This window comes from Anser brachyrhynchus, assembly GCF_964034855.1.
Source record: "Anser brachyrhynchus genome assembly, chromosome: 21".
Lineage (NCBI taxonomy): Eukaryota > Metazoa > Chordata > Aves > Anseriformes > Anatidae > Anser > Anser brachyrhynchus.
This window is the reverse complement of record NC_137714.1, coordinates 967,151-981,474: the sequence shown is the minus strand read 5'-3', so window position 1 is coordinate 981,474 and position 14,324 is coordinate 967,151. Positions and strand designations below refer to the sequence as shown.

Below are 14,324 nucleotides of genomic sequence, written 5' to 3'. Positions count from 1 at the left end.
ACACTGAACGTGTTGAGTTTCAGCTTTCCAACCTTTGCTGTTCCTTACTTGCTGGCTGAAAGTTCTCTCAACTACCGCATTTTTGGGTTTAATTCCCTGGGATGAAGTCACCCTTCAGTCATGTGTGAAGCAAATCCTGGAATCTGCTGTAGAGCAGATGATTGTTACTCTCTCCAAGCTCCAGCATCTTCCTCCAAGTGTGGACGTTCCTACTGGAGGTGGTACTTCAGTCTGCCTCTGGACACCTGAGGAGCACGTTAGCCTTTAGACCCTGCAGGTACCCTCCTCAAAAGACTCTCATGCCCTGCTCACTAGCCATCCGTGGCCCACACGTTCTGTAGGTGTGTGACCTGTAAATCCTTACTGGCATCATCACAGATTTGAAGATTTCTTGCCAAGTACTGATAAAACTGATAAATTGCTTTGACCCTCTATTTAATCTGACCCTATATGCCGTTATATTTTATGTCAATTTTCTCTATTTATTGAATGCCATTCAGGTTTGATGCCACTCTAGTTTCTTGATAAAGGTTGTGATACGGATGCAGACCCCCTGCAGGACTGTGTCGCTGGATTAAGCTCTTTCCTTCAGTGGCTGAGTTGGGGATCTTTTTCCATAAGATACCAAGTCAGCTTGACAAGACCTATGTCTGTAAACCCACAGGCAACTGTTGTTGGTTGGCAACAGTTATACGACTTGTTTTGGGTTGTCCATTAATCAAGCCCTGCGTTTTGTCAGGGATTTCCATCAGGTCTCTAATTATTTTGGTCACGGCATCACGTGCTCTCTCCCCCTCTTTGTCCGTAGATTGCCTGCCTTGCAGGGCTGGGCACCAGACAGCCTGAATCAGCAGAAGCAGTCAGCCTCCAAGAGAGCCGAGCAGTCTGTCAGACCCCAAGCAGATGTGTTTCGGACCGCGTAGGCTCTTTGCTAGAGCCTGGGGAGGTGAGGGGCACGGGGCTGAGCTGGGATGTACCTGCCGCTTGGCAACACAGCTCACCTGGAAGCTTCTCCATCCAGGATGAGCAGCGAGGCACCATCTCTTCCCACCCTGTGACTAAGCGCTGCCTTGGCAGGGCCCCGTCCGAGCCCTCATCCGGTCGGGACTCAGCGGTAATTGGTAAGGGTGCTGAAGGGCCGGCCCCAAGGGGACGCTTAGCACGCTGGTGGCAAAGATGGTGCAGCGACGGGCCCCCCAGAGACCTTGGCTCTGTTCTCGGTGGTTGCTGGTGACCTTTCCCTCCTCTAACGTGGAAGGAATCACGTGGCCAAGGGCAGGGCTGTCAGTCTGCGGCCAACAACTACAGTTTGCGTACATGAGGAAAACAACGTGGTGCGCAAGAACGTTTGTTTCCCTTGGACCTTGTAGAAAATCCAGCTGAGGTTTCTCTGAGCCGCTGTAAAGCGAAGCTGTAGGAGATGGAGGCAAAGAGGGGAGGAAAGGTGGTCACTGGAGAAAGGGCTCCCTCACAAGAAGGAACCCAGCACGGATGCTTTCCCCGCTGCCCCGGTGGGGAGAAGGGCTCAGGGGAAGGCGTTCCTGGGGCCAGCCCCATGCCTCCACACCCCGGCACTGCAGGGAAGTGTCACTGCAGGGAAGGACGGGATGCTCAGGAGAAGGCTAATTAAAGGCAAGACTTTTAAGAGACCTCTGACCCGGGGCTACAGCCTGGCTCTTAAATAGCTCAATTAGGAGACATTTATGTTGACTAACTGCCCAGAGAGGTGTAACCAGAGGAGTTCCTCGGGGAGCCGCAGGAACACGAGCAGATGGAGCCCGTGAGGCATCGCCCTGCCCGCCTGCAGCGCGGAGGTGAGGGCAGCCGCCAGCCAGGCCCCAAACCGGGGCGTGGGGGCCAACGAGCACCTGGCCCCAGGCTCAGGACCCGGGCTCAGGACCCTCTGAGGCACCTCGGCCGCCAGCCGCGGAGCGGTGCTGCGTCGGGCTGTTTCTCAGGTTGGTTATCGTGGTTCAACTGCGTGTAGCCGCGCACTGAGCGGGCTTCGTACCGGCTCCAGAGCCACTATTGGCCCCTCCTCATTAACAGCCGCAGCTTGCTCCCGTTTCCCTGGTTTTTTCCCCAAACGGGAGCTGTGAGCCCGGGGGGAAGCCTGGCGTGGAAAGGGCCCGGAGGCAGCCCCGAGGCCATCCCGGGGCTCACCGTCCCCGGGCTGGCTGCGGGCCGGGCCCCGGGCACAGGCGTTCCCCGCGCCCCCCTCCCGGGGCCGTTCCCGGTTCCCCACCGGGCCCTGGCCGCGGGCGCGTGCTCGGGGCGCTCCCGGCCGCGTGGCCGCGCGCGCGCTACCCCCGCCAGGTCCGCAGGGGCGGGGGCCAATCAGGGCGCGGGGGCGGAGCCTGCGGGTGGGCGGGGAAGGCAGAGGAGCCCGGCCGCCGCCGCCTGAGCGGCCAATGGGCGCGCGTGCCGTTGAGGAAAGGCAGGTGCTGCCGCTAACGGGCGTGCGGCGAGGGGGCTGCCGCCGGGACGAGAAGGGCCAATGGGGTCGGCGCGCCGCCTGACGGGCAGCCCGCTCGGCCAATGGCGGGGCGCGCGGGCGGGGCGCGCGGGGTGGCTAGCCGGTGCGGGCCGCCATTGTGGCCAGTTCGATCGGTATCGGGAGCGGAGAGCGGAGCTCAGCGAGCCCGGAGCAGGGAGCAGCCCCCCCACGGCCGGCCTCAGTCACCATCACACCGCGGGAGGCGGCGCAAACAGCCAGTCACCACCACCGCCCGCACCGAACAGCCGCCGCCATGAGCAGCGAGGCCGAGACCCAGCCGCCCGCCGCCCCCGTCCCCGCGGCGGCCCCTGCCGCCGCCCCCGCCGACTCCAAGCCCAACGGCGGCACCGGGAACGGGGGCAGCGGCCTGGCCTCGGCGGCGCCTCCCGCCGGCGGGGACAAGAAGGTCATCGGTGAGGGACGGAGGGGGCCGCGGTGGCGGGGAGGGGAACGGGAGGGGAGGGCCTCGGCGGTGCGCGCGCCCCCCACCCCCCCCCCCGCGGGGCCGCGCGCGCGTCTCCTCAGAGCGCCGCGCGCCCCCCTCCCCTCCGCCCCCCCCCCCCCCCCCCCTCGCGGCCGTTGGGCGCGCGCGCGCCGCCGGGCCCCGCGTGTCGGCGGGTGGGGGCGGGGCGGCGCGGCGCAAAATGTCCGCCACGCGGGGCCTTTGTGTGCGCCGCCCCGCCACGTGCCGCGCCTGACGCCCCGCAACCTCCCCCCACCCCCCTTTTCTCTTTTGTCGCTGCCTTTCCAGCAACGAAGGTTTTGGGAACAGTGAAATGGTTCAACGTACGGAACGGTTACGGCTTCATCAACAGGTGAGCGCGGCCCCGGGGCCTGCCCCGGGGCCTTCCCCGGGCTCCTCGGGGCGGGGGGGGAGTGGGAGGGGGTGGGAGGCCGGCTGCCGTCAGGAGCCGGGGGGGGGGCGGGTAGCTGGAGGGGCCTGGAAGCGTGCTGTCCTCGGCGAGCTGCGACCGTACGGGGAAACGTGCAAAGTTCAGGCCGCCTCTCCATCGCGAGGCTTGAGTGCACGGACAGGCCTCGAGAAACAAATGGCCCGGAGGTTCTGAAACGCCCGGGAGGTGCTGAAACGCCCAGGAGGTTCCCTTTCTGCCAGTAGGCGATTTAAAGAACAAACCTGAACGCTTATGGGTTTGTGCGCAGACTTCGGGTTAGCGTAGCAGTGAAGCTGCTGAGTGGCGCAGGAGTTCTGGAATTGCTCTGCCAGGCCCTTCTGGAAAGAAATGGAAATCCTGTCAGCCGGTGGTGGAGTGCCATCGGGTGGGTTATTTGCAGAGGCTGTGTTTGTAGGAGCTGTTCCCCCCCCTTAAGCACCTCTGGAGGAATGCATCTACCAGAAATGGGGAAAGACATAGGATAATTGTATTTCCTGCTGGAGGTTATTTTTGTCTCTTCTACGGCAGCATAAGGCTTTTTGGATCAGGAAAGTGTTGAGTGTAAGTTGAACAAGTGTGTTAAAGTCTGAAACAAGCTGAAGAAAGATGTATTGCAGCTGGGTGGCTTCAAACCCACTGTAACAGAATTTGACAGAAGGCTTGGGAACCCTTCTCTAGGAAAGCAAGTGTAGATACTGGTGTTGTTACTTAGGTTTGTTCTAAAGATTGCCTTTTTATCTACCTGGTACCTTCTGGCCCTGTCTTCTGGCCTGGTACCTGCTGAGCTCCTTAGCTGATTTTGTGTGTGGCTTCAAAGGTTTGGCTGGCTGAACCTGTCCAGTTCCCCGTGTAGCGTTTGAACGTTTGGTGCTGAATAGCTGTCTGCATTGTTAGCTTCAGCGTCTCTTGCTCTTCTTGTAAGTGCCTATAAAGTTACAGGCCACAAACTCTACCTCTAGGGAAGGCTTTTCTCGGCTCCGCTCAGTAGTGGAAACGCTTAGTTATGTGAGTCAAGCACGGAAGCAACAGCAGCTAGTTAAGACATCTGAATGGCTTCCCCGCTCATATTGTTTTGGCAGCTGTTTAATCCCCGAGGTTGCCATTTTTAATGAGAAACCCAGCATGATCTCATGTTATCAGGAGATTAGAGCTGCAGCCTGAGAACTGAACTGGAGGACATTTCCACAGCTCTGGAATATCTCCCGCTACAAGGGAAATTGCGAGAGCTTCTGCTCTTGCTTGTCTTTGCTTCGGTCGGGTATGCTTGCAGCTAAAACCAGCTTTGCAACTAAAATTCAGCTTTCTAGGTGCCTGTGAGCTTCAAGTATTTACTGTGTTATTTTAATGTTAAAGTGCATTTCTTTCCTGAAATAGTAGTTTAAATTCTATCTGTCAATGGTTTCTCCCAGTTGTCAAAGTAATAAATGAATATGCAGGCCACCGACTCGGTCCTGTTAACTAATTGGAACTGCACGTTGATGGCTGGCTTTGTATTTACAGCTTTGCTACATTTTCATACAGAGTTGGTCTGCTTGTCTAAGTGTTCTTTTAATGCAGTTAAAGATATTGATGGGAATATCATCTAGTACTAAGATGAGCTAACCAGGTCATTAGGGCTTCAGAACGGGGGTCTGCTGTGCCATTTCGTATTTTGGTTGAGAATGTGATAGCTGCTGTTATTCCTGCGCCATCTGAGTGGCAGTACGCTTACTGCTTCTAGATGTGGTTGCTGGAAAATGCCATCTTAGTATGGGAATCATGCACTGGGCTTTGAAATTAACCAGTAAACTTTCTCACTAATCAGGTATACACCATGAACTACTTGTGCGTACCTGAGTCATTCATGTATCTAAAACTTCAATATACTCTCAAATGAAACAGCCATTGAAAAAGGAAGGACCCTAGTGACAAACATCTGATGTGGCTGCCAAAAATCTAAGTTGGGCAAGAGTATAGAGCATCCACACTTGAAGAGCATAGGTGGTGAGCGCTTCTTGACGCTGCATTTCAGCTGAGAGTGCAGAAGGATAGCAAGTGTCTTTACTGAAACCTATCACTGGCTTTCCTGAAGGTTTTCAGCTATTGGTGCATCTCTTAAGAGATCTTGCATGGTGAACAAGCAAGTGTTTAGGCTCTGGCTTTCGAGGGCTTCTGGATGCTGCATCACGGGGGCTGGAGATAAGCTGCCTCCTGATGATCACGCTTGCTCTTCTGTAGTCCTTTCCGTTGTCTTTACTACAGTAAACTCGGAGGCCTGTAGTATTTTCAGGTATCAGCTGTGTGAGGAAACAGGGTGACTTTTAGTGGTGCTGTCCGGCAGAATAGCCAAAGCTTGGATTGAGTTTTGGAAAAGTCACGGTTGTCATTATCACGTTTTAAAGCCAATGGTGAGGAGTAACTGCCTTTATCTTATTTAAAAAAAAAAATAAAAATCAGTTATGAGCGCACTTTAACGCAAGCTTACTTTGCTGTGTCTTTAACCAGTCATTCTAGGAAATAAAAGGCACTTTGCTGTTGATTCATGAGTCTGTGGAATGACTTGAAACTAACACCACAGCGAGGTTCGGTTGGTGTGATGTGACCTTGAATGTGGGGCTCTGAGCTTGTTATGAGTGGTGGAAATGGTGAGTAGAGCTCTCAAACCATTGTGGAGGCCGTTTCAGCTGTGCCGCTTAATTGCAGAACAGAAACTTTCCTGACTTCACTTGGTGCTGATTGTGGTTGCCCGGCCTTGCTCAGCATGGCAGTTGTGGAAGCTATGGCGTGAGCACCATGAAAGATGCTTTTGGATTCTTGTTCAGGTTAGAGGTACAGATTCGTGCTGTTTTCTGTTTCTTGTGAGTAGAGAAGCCCAAGGCTGGCTCTCTCTGCGTTCACAAGTGGGACTTGAATAACCCCACTGCCTTTCTTCAGAGGAGTGCTGATCAGTTAATGCTGTTGCTCCGTAGCTGAAGGAAGCAGCACGGCTGAGAGGAGGTAACTGAAGTGGTCGCAGGTGGTTGTCAGCAGGAAGCCAGCGTGATGGGGCGCGCACAGGGTGCTTGCCTTGCTTCGCAGCAGGAATGTGTCCTGTGCCCTGGTCAGCAGCTGTCCTCACAAGGTCGCTGCAGCTCGCTGTTGCAGCCTGTAGGAAATGTGACTGGTGAAGCAAGACTCGGGTGGTTTTCATAGCCTGCGATGGCACATCTCCCACACGGTGTTACCAGAAATGATGGACCGGTCACTGTCAGGTGTTTTTCTTCTTCAAGCCTCTCTACTGGTGGGAGAGCAAGGATGGAGAGAGGAGAAACGCTTTCATGAGAGTCTTACAGGACTTCGGTGCGTACTCTAAACCTTGCATAGGCTACCTGATAAAATCTTTCCTTTAAGCAGTAAGCTAATAAGGGAACAGTTAAGAGCAGGTTGAAGAGTAGTGCTGATGCTGGAAGCTACTTGTCTTGACTGTTTGCTGTTTTGATCCCACTCCTAAACAACTGCGTTTTAAAACTGGGCCAACTCACTGCACTTCACATCTGAATTTCAATTTCATCTTGTCTTACAGGAATGACACCAAGGAAGATGTGTTTGTCCATCAGGTAAGATTTTCTGGAAACTGAAAAACATGTTATCTGTCTGAGACTTGCTCTGCACAACCTTACTTAAGTGGAACTGAGGGGGTGAAAGCACCTCAAGTTTCCAAGAACTGTTACTTGAACACAAGCGACTGTTTCTCAGGGATGGGATGCAAGTAGAGCTCGCTCATGGCTGGAGATTTTGCATATCCACATGCATCCATCATCAGGACTTTAGATACATAGGGTGGAGTAGGCTGATGCTATGTAGCGATGGAAACTATAGTACCCCAACTTGGGAATAGCTATCTGAAGTCCATTTAAGTTGTCTTGCGGGTTTACAGCATATAGAAATAAGGCTAAAAGAAAAACGTGCGGCAGGGAGAAAAAATGAATTGGGCTGTAATAGGAATGAACCAGTGAAGGTGTTTTTTTTTTTTCTGGCAAAACTTCTATGGATTTTTTTTACTCCAGGCTTTCAATGAAAGTTTATAAACATTTTAGTAGATGCGTTTTCAGTCAGACGTACCCATTTAAATATAATCTGTGGGTAGCACAAAGTGAGACTGCGATGCCTCTGTGGTTTATTTCATAGAGCAGATAGGCCTTCACTGAGTCTGTTGTGTCTGACTTGTAAGTCAGTGTGACCAGCTCAGTGTTTTTAAACATAATAAAACTGTGGAGGCATTTATTAATAAAACATTATTCTGTAATGGGCAGTGGAGAAAGTCTGAGAGACTCAACTGGTTTTCTGTGGACAGAGACAGGAATATATACCCTGAAGGAAAGCAAAGCGGTTGGACTTCATTACCTTGACTTACTGTCAGATTTCTGGGCTTGTCATGTAACTACTGTCGGTTTCTAACAGCACAGTTTGGCAGTGGCTTGTTTTAATGTAGCAGTTTTGGGGCTTAATCTGAAATAAATGATCATGTTCTAGGCTGTGTATGCTCCTTCCCATCCTCGTCACTAAGCTAGTTTCTCATGAAGGTGTGTTACACTCTGCTACTGTTGTAGTAAGGTTTCTCATCTCTCCCTAAAATCACTATATGCTGAAACTTCTGGACACGTTTTTCTGTAGATTTTGTTCCATTTAGGGAACAAGTCCAGCTGAATTCTATTGCTGGCATTTATTTGTAAAGTTGTTTCACTTGTCTTACTGTTCAGTTCAAGGATTGTCAAGTAGAATATGGCTGAGAATAGTGCACACAGAGCACTGTCACCTGTCAAAAAACGTAACCACTGCTGAACAACATAGAAAACTCAGCATTTTCTAGTAGTGTCATTTAACATGCAGACACTTAGACAAAAAGTTTTCTAGTATTGACACTGTGGAAAGTGTAATGATTGGTGTATAACATTCAGCTAGAGTAGATTTGCAGTTAACTGGTAAATAAAACACTGTGGCCGAAGTAAGAGTATCGGAAGCCTTGGAGAAGGAAGTCTCTTGATTTCTGGTTATTGATGTGTTTACGTAGTTTGGGACAGCCTCATTTGAATGTAGGCTGCTGCATATTCTTGTGGGAAGTAGAGGGATGGAAACCTGATTACATGATTGGAAAACCCAAAGCAAGCTTTTTGTATTGGTGTGCATATTTCATGGGAATGTACAGACACCATGGGGTGCTTAGTGATAAAATTCTGGTTCAGTTTGCATTGGTTTTGTGGTTTCTGTGTATCTCTTCAAACTGCTTTTTCAACTTCTCAACTAGCAGACAGCATATTGTCAGATATTTCTAGACAATAGTAGAGCTTCAGATAGGCCAAAATCGTAGTAAAACGTAAATTTGGCTTTGAGTTTTCACTGTGGTTTAATTCCTTGTTCAGGAGGATGTCATCTTAAGGAATAAATACAAGTCTTCAGACATGCTAAGTAGTATTTTAATGCTGTGCCTGTAAATGTAATTCTGCAATATTATGTTGTTAGACTGCCATAAAGAAGAATAACCCCAGGAAGTACCTCCGCAGCGTAGGAGATGGAGAGACTGTGGAGTTTGATGTGGTTGAAGGAGAAAAGGTAAACACATCTCGGGTGTTAGAGTATGCACAGAAAACTTGGTCTGCAGGCTTTGGTGTGGTGTCTGTGGTTTGAGTCGATGCCTGATGACATCCAGGGAGATGAATGGGGTTTCATTGCTTTACAAATGTGGATGTAAATTGTTGCTCAGTACTACATTATACTATGCTATAACTGATCTGGTGCTCACTGCTTACCTAACGCTCTCCCTGCTCTGTAGGGTGCGGAGGCAGCTAATGTTACAGGCCCTGGTGGAGTTCCAGTGCAAGGCAGTAAATACGCAGCAGACCGTAACCATTACAGACGATATCCACGTCGCAGGGGTCCTCCACGCAACTACCAGCAAAACTACCAGAACAGTGAGAGTGGGGAAAAGAACGAAGGAGCAGAGAACATCCCGGAAGGCCAAGCCCAACAACGTCGCCCCTACCGCAGGCGGCGGTACCCACCTTACTACATGCGTAGGCCCTACGGGCGTCGACCACAATATTCCAACCCTCCCGTGCAGGGAGAGATAGTGGAGGTAATGTTTGCGTAGAGCGTGGTGCTGTGCTGACTTGATTTCTTTGGAGCATGGCGATGGGGTGCAGCTCTTTGCCATTGTTTGTGGATGCTCAAGATCTGTTCCATAAGGCTTTAGCAGTAAGATAAAATGCTTGAGCAGATAGTAATATGCTGGAGGTCTTAGTCAATACTCTTGAAAAGCAGTGTGTTCATATTTGTGTTAACTTTCTGTATAATTAACTGGAAAAAGAATAAATTCTACATAGTACTAGGACCACTGTCCACCTTATTGTATGCTTCAGACTTCAGCCATCAGCCCGCCTGGCTTACAGCAGGCTCTCCATGGTTTGTCTAGTTGTGGTGGTAATGTTTTTGCATGTGGCTAAGATGGTTTGTTGCCTAATGTCTTCCAGGGTGCTGACAACCAGGGTGCAGGAGAACAAGGCAGACCAGTCAGGCAGAACATGTATCGAGGTTACAGACCACGATTTCGCAGGTATGCTGCAGATCAACTCTTTTTCTTTTACCTTGAGCTTTAGCAACACGGACAGAACATCGCGATGGTCAGATGCTGCATTGTTAAAGCCTAGCTTGACTTTCAGGGGTCCTCCTCGTCAAAGACAGCCTAGAGAGGATGGAAATGAGGAAGATAAAGAGAACCAAGGGGATGAGACCCAAAGTCAGCAGCCACCTCAACGTCGGTACCGTCGTAACTTCAACTACAGACGCAGACGCCCAGAGAACCCTAAACCACAAGATGGCAAAGAGACGAAGACAGCCGAACCACCAGCTGAGAACACGTCCGCTCCCGAGGCCGAGCAGGGCGGGGCTGAGTAAATACCGGCTTACCATCTCTACCATCATCCGGGTGCGTGCCTGGATGTTCTTGAGGATATGATCTGATGGTTGACCTTTTTCTTTGGACACTTTCCTCTTAATTTTTGCCTTAAGAGATTTGAACTATTTTTGCTAATGTGTATTGTAAGAGAGCTAGCCACACTTAGCAGTGCACTTACCAAGTTTTGCAGAACTGAGCTGTGAGATTTTCCTGTCCAAATGCTGGTTAATTGGGAGGACTCAGCAGGCTCTAATTTTCACTGCTGGAATCATTGCCTAGAGTACTGCTAATCTTAAAATCTTGGCTATAGTCGGTAACTCAGGCTTACGACAGTCTTCATTCACTCAGAAGTAGTAGTTCAAGTGATGCTGGTATAGTGAGCTGAAAGTATCCTGCTAGGAGAAACAGGTATGCAGAGATACTAGGATTTAGTTGAGTCTGTAAGCATGTTTGGCTTTTGCTGCTGTGTCCCAAAGGGGATTTGAATGGCATTAAGACCTCTAGGAATTCATTTCTAATAAGCTGATGTAGAATTTGCAGGAATAACTTGGTAGTGGCTTTTTATCTGAACAAAAATGCTGGCAGCAGTGGTTCTTAAGCAGCTCTGTTGCATCTGTGGTTGACGTTGCATTCAGCTGGAGGCCTCACTTTCCTAGACTGAAGTACTGGTGTGGCTTGTTGTTAAGGTCAATATTAAAAACGTTGCCTTCATTGCAAAGTAAGCGAGTTGTGATTTGATGCTAGCTTGGTGCTGTCTTCTGATAGATTCGCTTGCTAATTTGGGAATTTTCATTGCCAGAACAGTTTGTTACTTGTTCTATCTTCTGCTTTGTTTCTGGCACCTTCCCTGTCTGTTCTTCCTCTTCTGTATTTCCTCTCTTAAGCAGAGTTCATATCCCACTCCTGTTGTTTCACTCATTGCTCTTCTGCCTTCGAAGGCCAGCATTCAGACTTATTTAGATCCTGGTGAGAATGTTAATGAATGGTTACATTAATGGGAAGAATAGGGAATGCAGGAGTTAGGCAGGAGCAGTAGTTTGGTGTCATTAGTAGCTACAGACCTCTCCAACTATGAGGTCTTAGGGACTCTTACTTCAAGGGCTAGGATGCTGCTGAATTTGTTGTGCAGCAAGACTTGAAGAGGTATCAAGTCAGTTATTTGCACAACAATAAGTGTGCCTGATGTGAACCTTTGTATTATTCTGCTGTTAATCTTAATGGTTGAGACAAGCTGGATGAACTCCTTAACTAGCAGGCTTCAAAGAAAGAAATAACACAACATTTTATTTTGCTTTTTCTATCTATTTGGTAGTATTGAGGAATATAAATTGTGATTTCTGGTGCATAGTGAAGCTGTTCTACCTCTGTTAGGCACAGGTAGAGACTTGCTGTTCAGCCATTTTTTGCAGATCGTAAGCTGTCCTCCTGCCTTCCCAGGAGTTTCCTCGGAGTTTACCAGCTTTGTTTCCAGATGAGCGTATGGTGAAGTTGTGTGTGTCTGCGGTGCCTGATCTGAGGAGCTTTCTCCAAGAGGCTGTCATGAAAGAGTCTGAAGCAGGAGGCCAGTGAGGGGAGAGGTTTAGATAGAATTAGGTTCTGTTTAAAAACTCTTTTTTTTTTTTTTTCCCTCCTGGAATTCTTTGCACTTATTTTGCATAGAAGCTGGCAGTTTTGATCACTGGAAAGTGGGCTGATGTGCTGGACTAATTTAAGAGCTGTAGCTAATAAGATTTTTCTGTGTGTATGAAAGCTCAGTGTGAATTTAAATTGCAGGTGAGTCTTGGTAGACAAAACATTTATATCTGATGATATCTGTCCCTTTTTTCTTTCAGTTTAGTCATCAAAGAAAAGACCTAAGAAATGAAGAAGAAAAGAAAATGAAATTCCAGCAATAAGAAATGAACAAAAGAATTGGAACTGAAGACCTTAAGTGCTTGCTTTTTGCTGTTGACCAGATTACTAGAACTATCTGCATTATCTATGCAGCATGGGGTTTTTATTATTTTTACCTAAAGAAGTCTCCTTTTGGAAACGATAAACACGTTTTTTAAAAGTCTGTTTTTTCTCAATACACCTTTAAAGGTTTTTAAATTGTTTCATATCTGGTCAAGTTGAGATTTTTAAGAACCTCATTTTTAATTTGTATGAAATGTACACCTGATTTTTTCAAGTCAAACTGCAAGCATCTGTTAATAAAGGTCTTAAAGAATTACAGTGTGTGCTTGGTTGTTTCAAACCCACTTTTGTATGGAAAGCATGTAAGTTAAGCATTCGTAAGAGGCTTTGAAAAAGACTGCTTTATTTTTTTGAGCATTTTAGCATATTTAGATATCTATCAAAACTATGTTGAACTCGTACACTCTTCAATTTTAAGTGTCCTCAGCTCTGCTCAGTGAAACCTAAGGGAAATCTGTATGACCCTAAGGCACTTGCTTCCTGTGCTTGACTTCCTGGAGCCTGCTTCTGGCTGCCTGTCTGTTCCTTGCCTTAGTGCAAGGGAGTTTGGGTTTGTAACATGCTTCCTCATTCAGGCTGTTGCGGTAAAACAGACTGAGAGGTCTACAGAGCCTCTTGTTGCACGTGAGCTTAGCAGCTCTGTGAAAGTCACAGCCTGGGGCCAAGGGCTCAGAGAGATGACAGCTCTTGGTGCAGGGCTGGCTGCTCAGTGGGAGGCTGCTGTTGCCTCACACCCTTCCTGTAGGCTGCAGTGGGTGAAAGGGCCCCGGCTTGTGCTGGACCCCCCTGGGTGTTGTGCAAGTGGAGGGTTGTCAGTGCTGGTGCCCTGGCTTGCAGCGTAATGACTGGAGGGTTGCTGATACCTTAATGGCAGGTGTTATATGATGGGAGTTTCTCTGTAAAAACTCCAGTTTGTCAAACTGGTGAGTTAAATGCAGAGGCTGAAATCTGTTCTTCATGTTAAGTGAGACCTCTCTGAGCAGGGGCGTTTGCTGCCACCTCTCCAAGGCCGTGGGTGGCTGAGGGGTTTTTTCCTCCTGCTGAATTAAGTTTTGTCGTCATCTCCTTGAGGAAAGTAGTCTCGAATTGGACACTTGCCAGTTTTGTAAGGATGGTCAGTCACAAACTTCTGAAAATGGTGTAATTAAATCCTGATACAACTTGGTGGAAAGGCCGGAGGATGATGAGGGGAGGTGCTTGGTGTCATCCAAGTGTGTTTCCAAAAGCTGTTTGCTGGAGCAGCTCAGCTGTGTCCTCACTGGAATATGAACACTGCAGAAACAGAGGTGATGTGGGAGCCCTTTTGGGAAGGGGGGGCACCCGTCATCTGGGATGATGCAAAGCGCTGCTGCTCCTGACTTACTAGGATGTGGATGTGATGTTTTCACAGGTGAGTCACTGCAAAAGTTGCTGCCCCCTTAACTGCTGCGTGGGGAGGGATCCTAGGGCAAACCAGGGGAAAACACAGGTCTCCAGCTGGGTTTGAAGCTGAGCTCCGAAAAAAGGAGAGCAATCTTAAATGTGCATGGGCTTGGTTTAACTCGTGCTCTGCTCGGTGTGGGCTCCTGGCAAGCAGATGTCGGAGCTCCCAGGCTGTGCTGCCCGCAGGCAGGTTCAGGTGGTGACATGCTTCTCTGCTGTGACTGAGCTGCTCTCATGCTGGGGTTCAGTGAGCATGGAAACTCGAGCTGTGTTTTGCAGAGAAGCTGCCTCCTCTGTGATTAAACCTCGCAGTGAGCCAGGTGTGTGTGTGTGTGTGTGTGTCAGGGCTGCTCGGGGCCTGCTGGAAATCCAGAGCTGTTTCTTAGCCCAGGTGTGGCTCACTCGGTCCTGCCCAGCCTCGCGGAGCAGCGTGCTGTGCGCTTGTAATAAATTTACTGGTGACGAATGCAAAGCTGTTAGCGAGGAGCACCCAGTGAGGTCGGAGTAGTCTGACAGCTTTGAATGGGAACTGTAGCGTTTTCCTTTCTATGCACTAATGAGCTCTCTGCTTTTATCATGCAAATGCTTGTTCTTTTTAATTGCTTTCCTCTGTGCTCAAATGCCAACCATTAACAGCCCAATGCTG

The 14,324-nt window shown here is 49.4% G+C and overlaps 1 protein-coding gene across 2 annotated transcripts; it reads left to right on the top strand.

Annotated features, from left to right (window-relative positions):
* The first annotated feature begins 2,500 nt into the window (after positions 1–2,500).
* Positions 2,501–12,512, top strand: YBX1 (Y-box binding protein 1). Of its 2 annotated transcripts, none has more exons than XM_080564300.1 (8): positions 2,501–2,910; positions 3,249–3,312; positions 6,932–6,965; positions 8,869–8,958; positions 9,179–9,481; positions 9,876–9,958; positions 10,065–10,330; positions 12,133–12,512. In XM_080564300.1, exons 1-7 carry the CDS (start codon positions 2,751–2,753, stop codon positions 10,297–10,299), a joined length of 969 nt encoding a protein of 322 aa, XP_080420426.1. In that variant the 5' UTR covers positions 2,501–2,750; the 3' UTR covers positions 10,300–10,330; positions 12,133–12,512. The 2 variants fall into 2 exon arrangements, with proteins under 2 accessions (XP_080420426.1, XP_080420425.1); XM_080564299.1 differs by having other exon boundaries at positions 2,541–2,910; positions 10,053–10,330.
* The last annotated feature ends 1,812 nt before the right edge of the window (positions 12,513–14,324 follow it).

What these genes read in the sequence shown, in the direction of transcription:
- YBX1 (XM_080564299.1), top strand. Translation starts at nt 2,751, where the DNA reads ATGAGCAGCGAGGCCGAGACCCAGCCGCCCGCCGCCCCCGTCCCCGCG. An exon ending in AAGATGTGTTTGTCCATCAG is followed by an intron (nt 6,966 to 8,868) that starts GTAAGATTTTCT and finishes TTATGTTGTTAG; the next exon opens with ACTGCCATAAAGAAGAATAA. An exon ending in ATGTGGTTGAAGGAGAAAAG is followed by an intron (nt 8,959 to 9,178) that starts GTAAACACATCT and finishes CCTGCTCTGTAG; the next exon opens with GGTGCGGAGGCAGCTAATGT.